Source organism: Kryptolebias marmoratus, linkage group LG6, assembly GCF_001649575.2.
Source record: "Kryptolebias marmoratus isolate JLee-2015 linkage group LG6, ASM164957v2, whole genome shotgun sequence".
NCBI lineage: Eukaryota > Metazoa > Chordata > Actinopteri > Cyprinodontiformes > Rivulidae > Kryptolebias > Kryptolebias marmoratus.
Window position 1 is genome coordinate 3,845,837 of NC_051435.1, and position 14,544 is coordinate 3,860,380.

Consider the following 14,544-nt stretch of genomic DNA (forward strand, 5'->3'; position numbering starts at 1 on the left):
TATGAATTGTCTCTGCATCAGGCCTTTCAGAGACCTCAAACTGCTGTTCGACTGTCGTGTGACATTTTTCTTTTTTTCTTCAGACCAGCCGCTCATTGAAAACGAAGACATCCGTGTTCTGCAGGAGGGTGGTCGCCATTCTCTGATCATTTCCCACGTGACCAGCGACGATGAGGGTTTCTACATGGTCAGAGCTCGTAACAGCCACGGTGAGGCGGAGAGCTCTGCTGAACTTTACATACAAGAACCCCGGCCAGCCATCTCCTCTCAGATGTAAGAGGACGTTTGTGTTTCCTGCACTGATTACAAAACCTTCTGGAGCTCACAGATTTTATTCAAACCTGCGTCTGTCCTTTCCTTCAGGGCTAAACTAGAAAAGATGCCATCCATTCCAGAGGAGCCAGAGGTCCCAGAGAATGAAGTGGAACGATTTACGATGCCTGACTTCATCAAACCTCTTTATGACCTGGATGTGATCGAAGGAAAGGAGGCTGTTCTTAAATGCAAAGTGGCTGGTCTGCCCTACCCAACCATCGTCTGGTTCCATAACGGCAAAAGGATCGAAAGCACAGAAGAAAGAAAGATGACTCAGTGTAGGTGTTTCACACTAGACCAACAATCACATGATGTATAACCCAAACACTTAACTACTTTTTAATCATTTATCACATCCTTATTCTATGCATGTGTCTATATTAGCATTTTTTTCTTTTTAATTCAAAATCCAAGTGAAATTTATATCCCAGCAGGACATTTACATTGCAAATTGTTATGGTGAATTAATTTATTAGTTAAGGTAGGTGCAGTATATTAAAAACAGGTTGGGTTAAATTATATAAATTTGTGATTCAAAAGATAAATGAAAGACCTAGCATTCCTTTAAGGCAATTATTTTGCCTGCTGGCTTTCATACCAGAGTTTTAAACTAAGATTTTATTTTGGAAAATGATCCTCTTTTTTTCTTCCTTCTGCAGTTCGTGACGTTCACAGCCTGGTGATCCGCTCGGTGTGCCACGCTCACGCTGGAGTCTACAAGAGTGTAATCTCTAATAAAGTAGGAAAAGCCACCTGCTATGCACATCTTTATGTAACAGGTAATTTCTTTTTCCCCTGCAGAGTACCTCAATAAATATTTAATTACCTGCATGCATTTGGTCAAAATACACAAGCGATCCATACCTATGCTTCAGGCGGTGCCATGTTAAGGACTTTTTTTGTTCCTTTAAATCTAATGTTGTGATTTTCAGACATCCTTCCTGATCCTCCTGATGGCACTCCAGTGATCGAGTCCATCACCGGTAAAACCATCACTTTGAGCTGGAAGAAACCAAGAAGGCTGGACCCTTCCATTGGTATGTAAATACTGTCTGCCAGTATGAAAGGTGGACGATCGTGTAATTACCTGTGTGTGTGTGTGTGTGTGTGAATTCATTTATCTGTCTGTAAGCAAAGTATCTCATAAACCTCTGGATGGATTTTAATAAAACTCTCAGAAAGTAATAGTTTTATTTTTAAAATAAAAAAAAGGACGAAAATATTGTAAATTATAAATGTCACCCTGCACGCTCTCCTGTTAAACATCAATATAAGCTGAACCAACAAACTTTGAAATGTTAAATTAAAAGAAATTTAGCTTCTACTGGGTGTGATGAGCTGCAAAATAAAATGTTTTATTCATTTGAAGTTCTTTGATTCAAACCCCATTTCCTTTCAGACCCCAGTTCCCTGATGTATGCCATCCAGCAGCAAGCCCTTGGCTCCATCCAATGGATTATTATAGCCTCTGGCCTGAAAGAGACCACCTTCACCATTTCAACCCTCTCCAAGGGGGTGCGCTATGCTTTCAGGGTCCTGACCATCACCTCCAAGGCCTTCAGCAAACCCTCACCTACCACAGATCCAGTGCAGCTTCTGGACCGAGGTAGACTCAGGCTTTTAGAGCACCTGATCATTCATCGAGAGGAAATATTAATTAATAAGATTTGATCTGTTTTAAGGTCCCTACCTTCAGGAGGCTCCAGTGATTATTGATAAACCAGACATTGTGTATGTGATTGAAAACCAGTCAGTCACCATCTCTGTCACCCTCAATCATGTCAACGCTGCAGTCACTTGGAAGAGGTATCTGTCTACTTTTTAACGATGCTTTTTTAGCTTTATTAAAAAAAAAACACTGCAGTAAAAGTCCAAATGCACATCCTGTTGTTGAGCACATATATTACCATTCTTGTCTTTGTTTTAAAGGAGAAAAGGGCTAAAGTGGTACGCATGCCTCATTACATTTCTGTTCTTATTTTATAATTGTTTTTTTAATCAAACTTATCTTAAAGCAGTCCCCTTTCTGGTTTGATTCACAAATTTAGTTTAACAGTGCACTCAGGAAACTAGTTTATTCCAAGTGATTTTTTAAAACAGAAAACCTTTCATTAGGTCATGACTCTCAGTTTGTAAGTGAACATCGTGCCCAACGTCCTTTAAGCTCACTGATGTTGAATCAAAACACATTTGTCTTCAGGAAAGGAGTGACCTTAGCCAACAAACCAGGCCTGTATGAGATGACCATGCCAGATGACAACCAGCACACGCTGAAGCTGCTGAAAGTGAAGAGTTCTGACATTGGTGAAATGACATTTTTGGCCACTAATGAATACGGGAGCGATAGCTGCACCTTCACTGTGGAGATGGCAGGTAGGAAAAACATCTACCTGTAGAGTTAACAATGCCTTTATCTATTTGAATTTTACATATATTTTACTGTATCTTTCAACCAAATCCACAGCTCCACCAACATTTGAGACAATCATGGAGGACTTGGATGTTTGCACAGGGGAGACGCCTCGCTTTGCTGTCGTCGTTGAGGGCAAACCCATTCCTGACATCCTCTGGTTCAAGGTTTCCATCCATTTCAGCTGCAGATTTTTCACCTTTTTATACAAATCTTTAAAGTATGGAAAGAAAGAGCAAGTATACTGAAGCAGATTCCAGAGAAAAATGTTTATTTAGGGAACTGAAAAGATCTCAGTGTATTTTTTATGGAAAACTCTTTGTAAATAAAGTTAAATAATTCAAAAAGTGTAAAAGTTATAAATGCTAAAAGTCATAGCACATTATTCCCAACTGAGTCAATTATTTTGATATATGAATGGTTGGATATTACAAAGTATGTGGAAGTACAACTTAGTCTGATTTCAAAAAATGTAAGAAAGAAACTATAAACAAGAAAATGGTAGTGGGAGTTCAGTTAAATATCAAGACAGCTGTTCATAAAACAAATTTTAAGAAAAATACCCCAATAATCATTGGTTTACCAGTCATTTGATCAAAAGCAATGTGTGCAAGTCATATTCTCACCTTTTAGTTAATATTTGTGTAGCCTATAATGTTTTGTATAGATTTGATTTTGCAGAAAAAATGTAGGAGGTTTATAGTCTTTCACTTTATTGTATTTAAGAGTAAAATTTGAAACCTTTGTTTGAGAATTGGTTCATATTTGCTTTCAGGCCGATGTCCTGCTGTCAGAGAGCAGTCACTACACGTTTGTGTATGATGATAATGAATGCTCCTTGGTGGTTCTGAACGCTCATCCAGAGGACTCCGGGGTCTACACCTGCACTGCTCGAAACTTAGCAGGATCTGTGTCCTGCAAAGCTGAGCTCACTGTTCACAAAGGTAACACTTTACACTCAATGGAGTTGCATGAACACAAATGTGCTACTTTTAGTTTTTGGGAATTGATTGCACAGATTATTTGATCTTGCTGATCCATTATTGCAGCCAAGAGTAAAGAGGAGCCAGTGGATGATGAGCAGGCTATTTTAAGGAAAATGCGCAGACTGACTGACTACTATGACATCCACAAGGAAATCGGAAGGTAGCGTAAGCTGTTTATGAGCCAAAATAAAACACACATCTGCACTGCAGCCAACTTTCTTGTCTCTTTTATTAAGTGAAAACACAGTTTTTCCAATATATTATATCAAACATGTTAAACTAAAGCTGAAAGATGTTTCTGTCTGCAGGGGAGCTTTTTCCTACGTGAAACGTGTGACACAGAAAGCTAGCAAAATGGAGTATGCTGCTAAATTTATCTCCACTCGGGCCAAGAAGAAGGAATCTGCTCTGAGAGAGATGAACCTGCTTTCCAAGCTGGACCACGAGAGAGTCCTCTACTTTCACGATGCCTTCGAGAAAAAGAACACCGTCATCATCATCACGGAAATGTATCCTTAGTAAACAGTTTAAACACAGAGGCTGATTCAGATGATTCATTTAGCTTTGGAAAGTAAGAAAAAAAGAATAAAAGCAAAGAGTAAAATGTAAAATTCTAATATTGTATCAGTAAATTAAGTTAAATTATAAATTGGGTGCAACAGAACAAGAGCCTTAATGTGATTTTAAAGCTGCCACGAGGAGGTGCTGGACAGATTTACAAAGAAATCTACAATAATGGAGTCTGATGTAAGTCCTGTGTTTAACACCTTCAAATTTGGACTTTTTAAAATATCAGTATCAGCTGTAATTTCAAATATATTCCTGGATATAAATCCAATATGCTGTATAATAATCTGCAAAAGCCTTTAGTCAGTCTTCATTGTTTGTATTTTCTTCCAAAAGAGGAAACAGGTTTTAGTTTTAGAATTTTCTTTGGACATTGGCTCCAGTTTGAGTTATTTTTAGTCCAGTCCTGACTCTTGGCATGATTTTTTTTTATTTTTTTTTAAATGTACAAACAAGCTCAGAAGAATTGGCCAACAGATGGACAATATCTGAGAGTCGTGCATGTGTTGGAGAGGACTAATATCACACCAAAATGTAGCTCAATATCTGTAAAGCTGACACAGTTATAGCCATTTTTTGTGTCTTCTAAGGTTGAGTAACTGTGGCAGCCATTTTGAATTTAGCTGACTCCAAAAGTTAATTAGTTGTAGGTGTACATCCAGTTGTTACTTTCTTAGAGTTTCATAAAACGCGTGCAGTGGTTCATGAGGTAAAGACAAATGAACACACCTTTTATACCAGCGATCAATAATTACAAGAAAGTCTGGCTCTTTTGAAGCTTTGGAAGAAGAATACTTCTGCTCATTCTTATTTTCTGTTCAACAGGTACGTTCATGCATCAGACAGCTGCTTGAGGGTGTGAACTATCTTCATCATCTAAACATCATACACCTGGACATAAAGGTAAGACCTTTCCCCTTCCCACACCTTCATCATCACTATTTGAATCTGACAAAGGTTGCAGGTCTTTTTACAAAGCAAACATTTTTTTGCAACAGAACAATTTTTAATCTCTATATTTATTTCTTTGTCAGCCTGACAACATCCTCATGGCAGATCTCCAAAGTGATGAAATTCGAATATGTGATTTTGGCAACGCAGTGGAGATCACGCCCGATGAGGCTCAATACTGCAAATACGGCACACCAGAGTTTGTTGCTCCAGAAATCGTCAATCAGACTCCTGTTTCAAAAGCTACAGATATATGGTAGAGCCTTTTTATTTATCATTTTTTTCTTTATAGGTATTTTTTATGTTTTTAAAAGTATTTTCTTTTCTTCCTCTAGGTCTATAGGAGTTATAGCATACTTGTGGTGAGTGAATGTTTTCATTAAGCTCTTAGTTCTATGCATATTTCCTGTGTGTTCATCGTGAAATGTAACTGTTTGTCTGCATTATCAGTCTGACAGGAATTTCTCCATTTGCCGGGGAAAATGACCGGAGCTCGGTGCTGAACATCAGGAACTATAACGTGGCTTTCGAGGAGAACATGTTTGCCGACCTTTGTCGAGAGGCAACAGGGTTCATCATAAAGCTGCTGGTGGCAGACAGGCTGTGAGCAACATTTCTGGATCACTGTTTGTTTCTATTTATTTTACTAAATATTTACAGATGTTGTGTTGCTACAGTGGCTTTACGAAATACAAAAAAAGAGTCAATTTTAATGTTGAACATTCTGAAAACATCAACCTTTTACTTGTACACCCGGTTTTTAATCCTGTAGTTACAGTCATGCAGGTGTCTGTGTCCAGAGCTTTAAAGTCTTAATAAGTAAAAAGTGTATCTGATATCTAAAAAGTACAGATAAACAATTAACCAGTCCTTCCAGGGTTTTTCAGACTTTTGTTTGAGATTCTTGCAGCCTTAAAATTCAGAAAGTTACAATCAATGCAGTGTTTTGAATCTGTATTATTTCTGTTAATGTGACATAAACAAATCAATTTACAAAAATAGCTGCAAGTGTTATGATTATTGTTTTCAAAACAGGCAAAAGAGTTTAACAGCAACACATCTAGAAATAATCAAATTTATTGTTACTAAAATAGAGCACTTATTTAAAATGTCCATAATTTTTTAGGAGACCTGATTCTCAGGAATGTCTCAGACATCCTTGGTTTAAGGTAAGCAAAATCCAGATAATCATCCAGTTGATTTCATTTGTGAATATTATGCTTGGTGCTTAATTGCTCACTCTTAAATTTAATGTACAATCATTTTACAGGTACTTAGCAAAGGAAAAGCTATAAGTACAGAAGCTTTAAAAAAGTTTGTATCTCGCAGAAAATGGCAGGTGAGTGACTTTTAAAAAAAGTATTATTTATTTTCTTTGTTGTGTTACACACAGAACACGTTTTGATTTTATAATGTTGTGATTACTTTTTTAGCGTTCCATAATCAACTATAAATCAAAAATGTTCATGAGATCCATACCAGAGTTGCTGAATGATTCCTCCAGCCACACCTCCATCGCAGTTCCAAGGCACATGAAAGAGGGCTCCCCTTTGCCTTCATCGTCCTCAGATTCTGATGAAGACATTGATGAGCTGCCTTTTATTCCTATGCCACTTAACATGGATTTCTCTGGATCAAGGATGTCACTGACTGACATTCAGACCAGTGAGCAGCAAACAGGAAAGCTGAATGAAAAAAACAAATGGTCTGGGTCACCCACCCAAGCCCAGGAGGCAATGGAGTGTGACCCTAAAGAACTGGAAAAAGAAGCAGTTGAAATAGCGGGTAAAGGAAAGCTTCAACGAAGGTCATCAGAAGACAATGACAAGGGTTTTTCTGAAGAATCACCTACTGAATTGCCTCAAAAATCAGAGCTTTCAAGAAAGCCACTGAAAAGAGGATCAAGCATGGACTCTGACAGAACAGAAGGAGGGCGGCGAAGAGGAGAACTGAGACGAGGTGGTTCGGCTGACAGCGCCTTGCTGCTCCGAATTACACCTGAGGAAGGAGCTGGAGAAGAAAACTATGAGGATGGCCGAAGAGTTCTGAAGAAAGCTGTATCTATGGAATTACCAAAAAGGAGCACCAGTCCAGGAACTGCCAAGATGAGTCAAGAAGACTATGCTCTGAAACTGGAACTGATGAGACAAAGACTGCTTCGTGGTGGCTCTGTAGACAACAAGATGAGTGGACTGAGAGGACCTCTTTTAGAAACTTTAGGAATGGGCGATGAAAAACGAGCAATGCCCTCAGATCGCTACTCTCGCACTGCTCGCCTGGGCCCACCTCCGCTCACTAGAGCTGCATCCAGCGATTTCCCAAGAGATGAAGTGCCTAAACCTAAAGTTTTACGTAAAAGTACTTCTTTCAGTCAGGGGGATTCAGAACCAATTGCTTTACACCGACGGTTAGGGGCTCCTCTGGAGATTCCTGTAGCAAAGATAGAAGAAAGAAGGCTCAAGGAGGCTATATCTATGTCAGCTCTAACAGAGCAAACCAAGCTAGATTCCCGTCCAGAAACACCCAGGGAACCTTCTCCAAGACCTCCAACTCCAGACTCCGTTGTTCAAGAAAGTCCAGCCAAAACAGAGAGTCAAGACTCACTAATGGAGAAGGAGGTAAAACCTGATGAGACTATCACTGAAAGGATGGAAGGGCTGACAGCAGATAGCAACTTTGATGAAAGATCAAGCACAAGTGGATTTTCAGAGAGGGACATGAGTATTTCAGAAGAACCATTAACTGAGTCAGATAATGTGGGCCAGAGAATTCCTACTCCACCTCATATGGCCCAAAGCTCTAAAGAAGAAGAGAAAACGGAAGAAGAGCAAGAAAGAGAAAGGTTGCAGGAAGAGAAAGAACAGTTTGTAAAAGAAAAAATGGAAAGAGTTGACCATGTTGAATCAAACACTAAAGAAACTGTAGAAGATGTAAGGAATGTAGTGCATGCAGAAGGAAAAACTAGTGTCCCACTAAAGTCTTCTGAAATGACCATTACCACAAGCTCAGTTATGGTGAGACCAACACAAGAACATATCCAGCCCCCCAGTAATGTTGCTTCAACATATATAACACCCTTGGTTCCTGCACAAGTTGTTCTTCCAGATGGGAGAAAATCTGCATATGCCAGTATAATGCAGACCATAATGGTTCCTTCACTCCAGCCACTCAATGAACCACCTCTTGGCCCCTCCTCACCTATCATTGTCCCAGGTACAGCTGAAGCATCTTCACCAGTGACCATACCCTCTGATTTACCTAGTTTACCAAAGCCCATCATTGTATCAACCACTGAACACCCTGCAGTTTACTCACGGGTAGCATCACCCGAAATGATCACCAAAGAACCCAGTCCACCAAAGACTTTTACACAGTCCTCATCCCAGCAAGAGGTCTCAGCAGGACCGGACTTAGAAGATATGACCTCTGAAGAAGTATTTGAGGCCCGGTTCAAAAAGCGTGAATCTTCCCTCTCAAGAAGTCTAAAATTTCTGTCACGATCAAAGAATGATGACAGGTCACAGGCTACATCATTAGGCTCTACAGAGAAAATGGAGGAGATATACAGACCTGGGCCAATTGGTGCACCATTGGAAGTTGCATCGAGGAGACTTGAGGAAAAGTCCAAGTCAGTCCTGGATCTCCGTGAAGCTCAAAAGGATCAAGGCTTTATGAGAAGGCTGTCCATGCGTTTGAAGAGAACTCCATCAACAGAGCGCAAGGATGAAACATCGAAGGAAGACGATTCAGCTGGTTCAAGACGTAGGCTCTCTTGGACTCTTGGCAGAAGAGGGTCTCAGGAAAAGAGAGATGTGGAGGTAACGCGAATGGATGGAGAAGGTGAGAGATTGGTGGAACCTGAAGAAAAGGAACTGAAGAAACCTAATGAATCTCCAGTGTTGGCAATGCGCAGAAAGATCGAATCAACAGTGGCTGGGATTTCCACAAGAATCCGCAGTTACTCAGAGGAAAGAAAGGCATCCGAGGAGAAGGAATCTAAAAGAACACCCATACTGTCGATGCTTCGTCGTTCAGCATCAGAGATCAGAGCTCCAAAAGTTACCCATGTTCCTCAGAACCAGCTGGCATCTCAAGCCAGTAATGGAGCCTCTTTAGAGTCTCTAGACTCTACATCAAGCCTAAAATCAGAAACACTGAAAGGTATGGAGCAGTAGTTGATCTTCATAACACCACATTTGGTCAAGTGTTGTTGAAAAAGGTGTAAAATAACATGTATGTGAAATGATCTTTATTTTGTTTGTTCTTTTGTAAAGGAATGGAAGTTGAGCGCAGATCCCGCTGGGATCGTTGGGGCCTGACGAGAGGGAGACGAGATAAAACAGTATCACAGCCTGATATACCAGCAGCAATTTCCAGGGACAGCAGTTCCTCACGTTCACGCCAGTACTGTAAACTGGTTTCTGGTAAGATATCTGCTAAATCAAAGTTATGATAATTTATCCCTCAATGGACAGTTTTGAATTTTAGGCTTTTCATATCCTTATTTATTCTCCCTGGTTCTTTTACATAAGTACACTGTCAAACCCTTAAAATAACCAATAAGTGCTTGATTGATTTTTTTATTATTATTATTTTGTGGCTGATAGCAAATTTGATTTACTATTAGCAGCACAGAATCTTTATGTTGTCTGAAAAAGAGTCAAAAGTTGAACTATTGCAGCCATCCAAACGGTGAAGAGAGTAAAAGTGTGAAAGGACATTTATTTTAATGCTAAATGACACTGAGGTGCTGAGATACATTAAAACTGGAGCGGGTTCTGTTTCTGTTATGGGGGTTTTATTAGTGTCATGGGATGCTGTTTAAATAAATGCTCTAGTTCAAATGCCGTTCACGGTAAGCACATCATTTAGTTGCTTAATAACTATGCATTTTAGGCCTCAATTTCCATTACATATTTACCAAGCTATAACAGAGATTCCTATTGAGATGGAAGGTTTAATTTGGCTTCAGTGACAAGGGTTTAACATCACTGGAGAAATTAAACCATAACTATTACTTTGACCTGTCACAATACAATATAGATGTAATTTAATTGGTGCAATTTGTTTGGCTACCAGACTTTCCCCCAGTATTCCACATCAAGTTAAGGGATCATGTTCTTCTGGAGGGCGATCCAGTGACACTCAGCTGTCTGCCTGCAGGAAGCCCCCACCCACACGTCACCTGGTTGAAAGGTAAGGGCTTAAAAAGGCAGTATGACCTTTTAGTAATAGAGGTTATATGGACAAAAGTGTTGTGTTTTAATTTTTCTCATTATCTTTGTCAGACAAGAAACCCCTGGAGATCGATGCCAGGATGAATATGATTTCCTGCCCTGATGGCCGGCAGCTGCTGATGATCATGCACACTACAAAAAAAGATGCAGGGGTTTATGAGTGTGTTGCTACAAACCCCCTGGCCTCTGTGTCCAGCTCTTGCACGATATCTCTTGCGCGTAAGCACAAAGACATTTTCCTTAAATACATGCCAACCAAATTAATTTAAACTCGACAAAGCAACAACTATTTGTTGTTGAATAAATACCCTCATTATATGAACTACAAATAGTAATTTATATGTTTTACAGGTCTACCCAATCGTCCCGGCACCCCAGAAATTCCTCAGAAGTATAACAACACAGCTTTGGTGCTGTGGAGGCCCTCAGATACCATGGCCCCATGTACATACTCTCTGGAGAGAAAAACAGAAGGTACATGGCTTTATGACTATGAACACGTTCAAATAACCACACATCTTTTATATGCTTTTAACCAGCTGTTGGTACAACACAAGTAGGAAACTTATATACAAAGGATAACAAGGAACGCTCCAGCTTGAAGTATTTAGGTTTTACATTAAAGGCATTTAATGTAACATTTTTTTCCCAAATCAGTTCTATCTGTTTTATTATTTATTAATGCATGCATGTTTAGCTAAAGCAAAAGAGTTTGTTTTATGAATTATGTTTCCAAAAGTATCCTTGGGGAATTGTACCCTTATTTTACCATAACAACAATATTAATATTTCATCCATTCTGTTTTAGGTGAAAGCAACTGGCTAATTGTTGCTACTGGGGTTGCAGACTGTTATCACAATGTGACTGACCTGCCAGCAGGGGGCGCCTTCCGGTTCAGGGTGGCATGTGTCAACAAAGCCGGTCAGGGCCCCTACAGCAACCTGTCAGAGGTAGTGAAATTAGATTCCACAGGTATGTATTTTGTCAGTGCAGTTTTGTGAAAGTATCAGAGCGTGCATTACAGTTTATTTTTAAAATTTGATTAAAAAGATGAAGAAATAATTTGACTTTACAGCAACTACTGTGTGGTATTATCTTCATATATACTGTAAAATAAGTCTCTCAAATGCATCGTTCCCTATCTTTTCTTTCATTAGAACCAGTTACATCTAGTGCTGGAGTGGTGGTCAAGACTGTTCCTGCTACTGGTCCTCCTCCCCCTGTTGTATTGATGTCTTCCATGAAAGTGCCTCCCATTAAACCAGCTGCTAGTAAATCCACAACAAATGCCCAGCTTGCCCCTCCATTAACTTCAGCTCCTCCCTCCTCTGTGGTTAAGTCTGTCTCCCCACTAACCATTAAGCCGGTCAGTGCCAGCCATCCTGTGGTAACGGTGCCCATAAGCCCAACTTCTGCTGAACAAGCTCCTGTTCAGACCACCATGGCTGCTCCAGTCGTGACATCAAAAGCCAAGACCACGATTAGCATCAGTGTGAGCAAACCTCAAGCAAAGCTGACACCGCCACCTGTTGTTCCACCCAAACCTCAGAGTCCAGTACTCACATTCCCATCCAGCGAACCCCTTTCTCCTGCACCCACATCTGCTCCTAGCATCGGGAAACCTATTTCTTCTGTGCCGATGTATGCTCCAACGGCGCCAGCTCGTGCAGCCCCACCTTCTCAAGCTGCTTCAGCCCCAACAACCACAGCCCCCTCAGTCACACCTGTGACCCTTTCCCCTCCGGTCGTTGTGGTGCAGAGCTTGACACCACTTTTACAGGGAGGGGACAGCCGCAGTACCCCGTCTGGACGGATCACCCCATCCGGACGCGTCACACCTTCAGGACGCAGGACACCAGTAGGCAAGCCTGGGGAGGGATCTCTGCGCCAGGGAGTTCCACAGAAACCCTATACTTTCATGGATGAGAAAGCAAGGTAACCATTTTTGATGTTTTAAAGCTGTTATACCACTTACAAGAACACAGTTGTCTTCAGTTTACTAAACAGTGTCTAGCATTTTCTGTTCTTCCATCTTGGGTAAATATAGCATTTCTTTCTCACACAGAGGTCGGTTCGGTGTGATCCGAGAATGCCGTGAGAATGCCACAGGCAACCTCTTCATGGCTAAGATTGTTCCATATGAGGCAGACAGCAAACAGGCAGTGCTTCAGGAGTACGACATCCTCAAGTCCCTTCATCATGACAGGATCATGGCTCTACATGAGGCCTACGTCACACCACGCTACCTGGTGCTTATCTCTGAGTTCTGCAGTGGAAAGGAGCTGCTTTACAGCCTCATTGAGAGGTAAATAACTGGTTCCTTGTCAGAAAGGGCTTGGTACATGCTTTTATCTTTACTACCTGGAGTGATTTAACACACTGTTTTCTGGTGTCTCTCAGGTTTCGCTACTCAGAGGATGATGTGGTGACATATATTGTTCAGATCCTTCAGGGTCTGGACTACCTCCACGCTCGCCGCATCCTGCACCTGGATATCAAGCCAGAAAATATTATTGTAACCCACATGAGCCTCATCAAGATAATTGACTTTGGAAGTGCTCAGACGTACAACCCTCTCTTCCTCAAGCAATTCAACCCTCCCATTGGAACACTGGAGTACATGTGTAAGAGCTCTACTATTTACTGTATATATGTACATACTCTGTCAAAATGAAAGGACTGGTGATCTCTGTATATGTACAATTCACCACAGAAATATGATACAATACATATTTTATAGGTAAGGGAGTCATATGTTTCCATGTGATCCAAATGCTTTTTGTGAATGTAAAAAATGAGTGCATTTCTCGTTTTGTCTTTGTAGCTCCAGAGATGTTGAAAGGGGATGTTGTAGGCCCTCCAGCTGACATCTGGAGCATAGGCGTGCTGACTTTCATCATGTGAGTACTGCTTTCATAACTTCCCTTCCGGCAAGCTCTCTTTCTATGGAAATCTATTTGTGATCTTCATAAAAAATGTGGCTTATAACTTCAAATGGCTTGATGCCTTTTAAATGAAGCTAGCAATACTTAAAGGAATGGGTATCACCTGCCAAAGTTATAATGTGGTCCTTCTTTATAGGTAAACTAATGACTAAATAAGATGTATTAAGGATTGCTTGTTTTAAATGAGGTACTCTGTTCTTCCTGGTTTTCCAGGTTGAGCGGCAGGTCGCCTTTCTTGGAAAATGATCCTCAGGAGACTGAAGCCTGGATCTTGGCAACAAAGTTTGACCTCTCTAAACTCTACCAGAATGTGTCCCAAAGTGCCTCTCTGTTCCTCAAAAAGATCCTCTGTAGCTACCCTTGGTAAGATGAACACTGGGTTTCTAGTTTTCCTTTTTTTTATCTTTCTTTCAGTAGTCAGCAGCTCACTTGCAGAAAACAGCACAGACAACTCCAAATCAAAACGTTCCTTAAGGAATTTGAGCCAAAACTATATGAAATATTTTACACCTTATCACTTTTGCCAAAGACAATCTGAAAATCAAAGGTTGTCATCTTTCCATCCAGACAGAGGACAGAGGCCAGCAAGTCCCTCTGCAACCTGGACACAGGAGATATAACAAGTGCTAATTCATCTCCTGACATACAGGATGTTTCTTGTTGAATCACCTAGACCAAAGGAATACAATTTTGTGTCATTAGATACTTTATACATAAAATGACTAATAAAGTATGTATAATATTATTTACACTGTCACTATTTTTCTAACCCAACATTTCTGTCATAAATTCTCTGCTATCTGTATCTTAACTTATCAAACATATCTGTATGTGTCACAGCTCCATCTGTTCCTGCCACGTCTCTTGTCTCATGTCATGCCACAGCCACTTAACTTCCCACTCCCAGTTTCTAGCCACGCCTTAGTTTCCATGACCACGCCATCAGTCTCATCTGTTTCACCTGTCCCTGTCACTACATATACTCACAGCTCCCAGTACTCTTCGCCAGATTATTGAAAGCCTCACAGCAAGTAAATGTCCAGCGTTCACGTCTCGTTCATGCCTGATCTCGACCCTAGCCTGTTCCATGACCATCGCCTCTTGCCTGCTCCTTGCCTGATACTGCTTTGGA

General features: G+C 40.6%; 1 protein-coding gene across 2 annotated transcripts in view; it reads left to right on the forward strand.

The window, feature by feature from the left end:
• Nucleotides 1-14,544, forward strand: part of spegb (striated muscle enriched protein kinase b) — a 40,013-nt gene that overhangs the window by 16,809 nt on the left and 8,660 nt on the right. For both annotated transcript variants that reach the window (XM_017430361.3, XM_037975995.1), the window contains 29 exons: nucleotides 84-273; nucleotides 364-593; nucleotides 975-1,094; nucleotides 1,248-1,352; nucleotides 1,715-1,921; nucleotides 1,998-2,121; nucleotides 2,516-2,688; nucleotides 2,780-2,892; nucleotides 3,501-3,669; nucleotides 3,775-3,871; nucleotides 4,020-4,220; nucleotides 4,401-4,458; nucleotides 5,104-5,181; nucleotides 5,313-5,485; nucleotides 5,565-5,591; nucleotides 5,680-5,832; nucleotides 6,356-6,398; nucleotides 6,500-6,568; nucleotides 6,663-9,390; nucleotides 9,504-9,653; nucleotides 10,309-10,425; nucleotides 10,518-10,685; nucleotides 10,818-10,940; nucleotides 11,275-11,439; nucleotides 11,625-12,402; nucleotides 12,533-12,772; nucleotides 12,868-13,091; nucleotides 13,292-13,367; nucleotides 13,626-13,775. In XM_017430361.3, coding sequence (XP_017285850.1) covers nucleotides 84-273; nucleotides 364-593; nucleotides 975-1,094; nucleotides 1,248-1,352; nucleotides 1,715-1,921; nucleotides 1,998-2,121; nucleotides 2,516-2,688; nucleotides 2,780-2,892; nucleotides 3,501-3,669; nucleotides 3,775-3,871; nucleotides 4,020-4,220; nucleotides 4,401-4,458; nucleotides 5,104-5,181; nucleotides 5,313-5,485; nucleotides 5,565-5,591; nucleotides 5,680-5,832; nucleotides 6,356-6,398; nucleotides 6,500-6,568; nucleotides 6,663-9,390; nucleotides 9,504-9,653; nucleotides 10,309-10,425; nucleotides 10,518-10,685; nucleotides 10,818-10,940; nucleotides 11,275-11,439; nucleotides 11,625-12,402; nucleotides 12,533-12,772; nucleotides 12,868-13,091; nucleotides 13,292-13,367; nucleotides 13,626-13,775 — 7,249 coding nt within the window. The remainder of the gene's footprint in view (nucleotides 1-83; nucleotides 274-363; nucleotides 594-974; nucleotides 1,095-1,247; nucleotides 1,353-1,714; nucleotides 1,922-1,997; nucleotides 2,122-2,515; nucleotides 2,689-2,779; nucleotides 2,893-3,500; nucleotides 3,670-3,774; nucleotides 3,872-4,019; nucleotides 4,221-4,400; nucleotides 4,459-5,103; nucleotides 5,182-5,312; nucleotides 5,486-5,564; nucleotides 5,592-5,679; nucleotides 5,833-6,355; nucleotides 6,399-6,499; nucleotides 6,569-6,662; nucleotides 9,391-9,503; nucleotides 9,654-10,308; nucleotides 10,426-10,517; nucleotides 10,686-10,817; nucleotides 10,941-11,274; nucleotides 11,440-11,624; nucleotides 12,403-12,532; nucleotides 12,773-12,867; nucleotides 13,092-13,291; nucleotides 13,368-13,625; nucleotides 13,776-14,544) is intronic.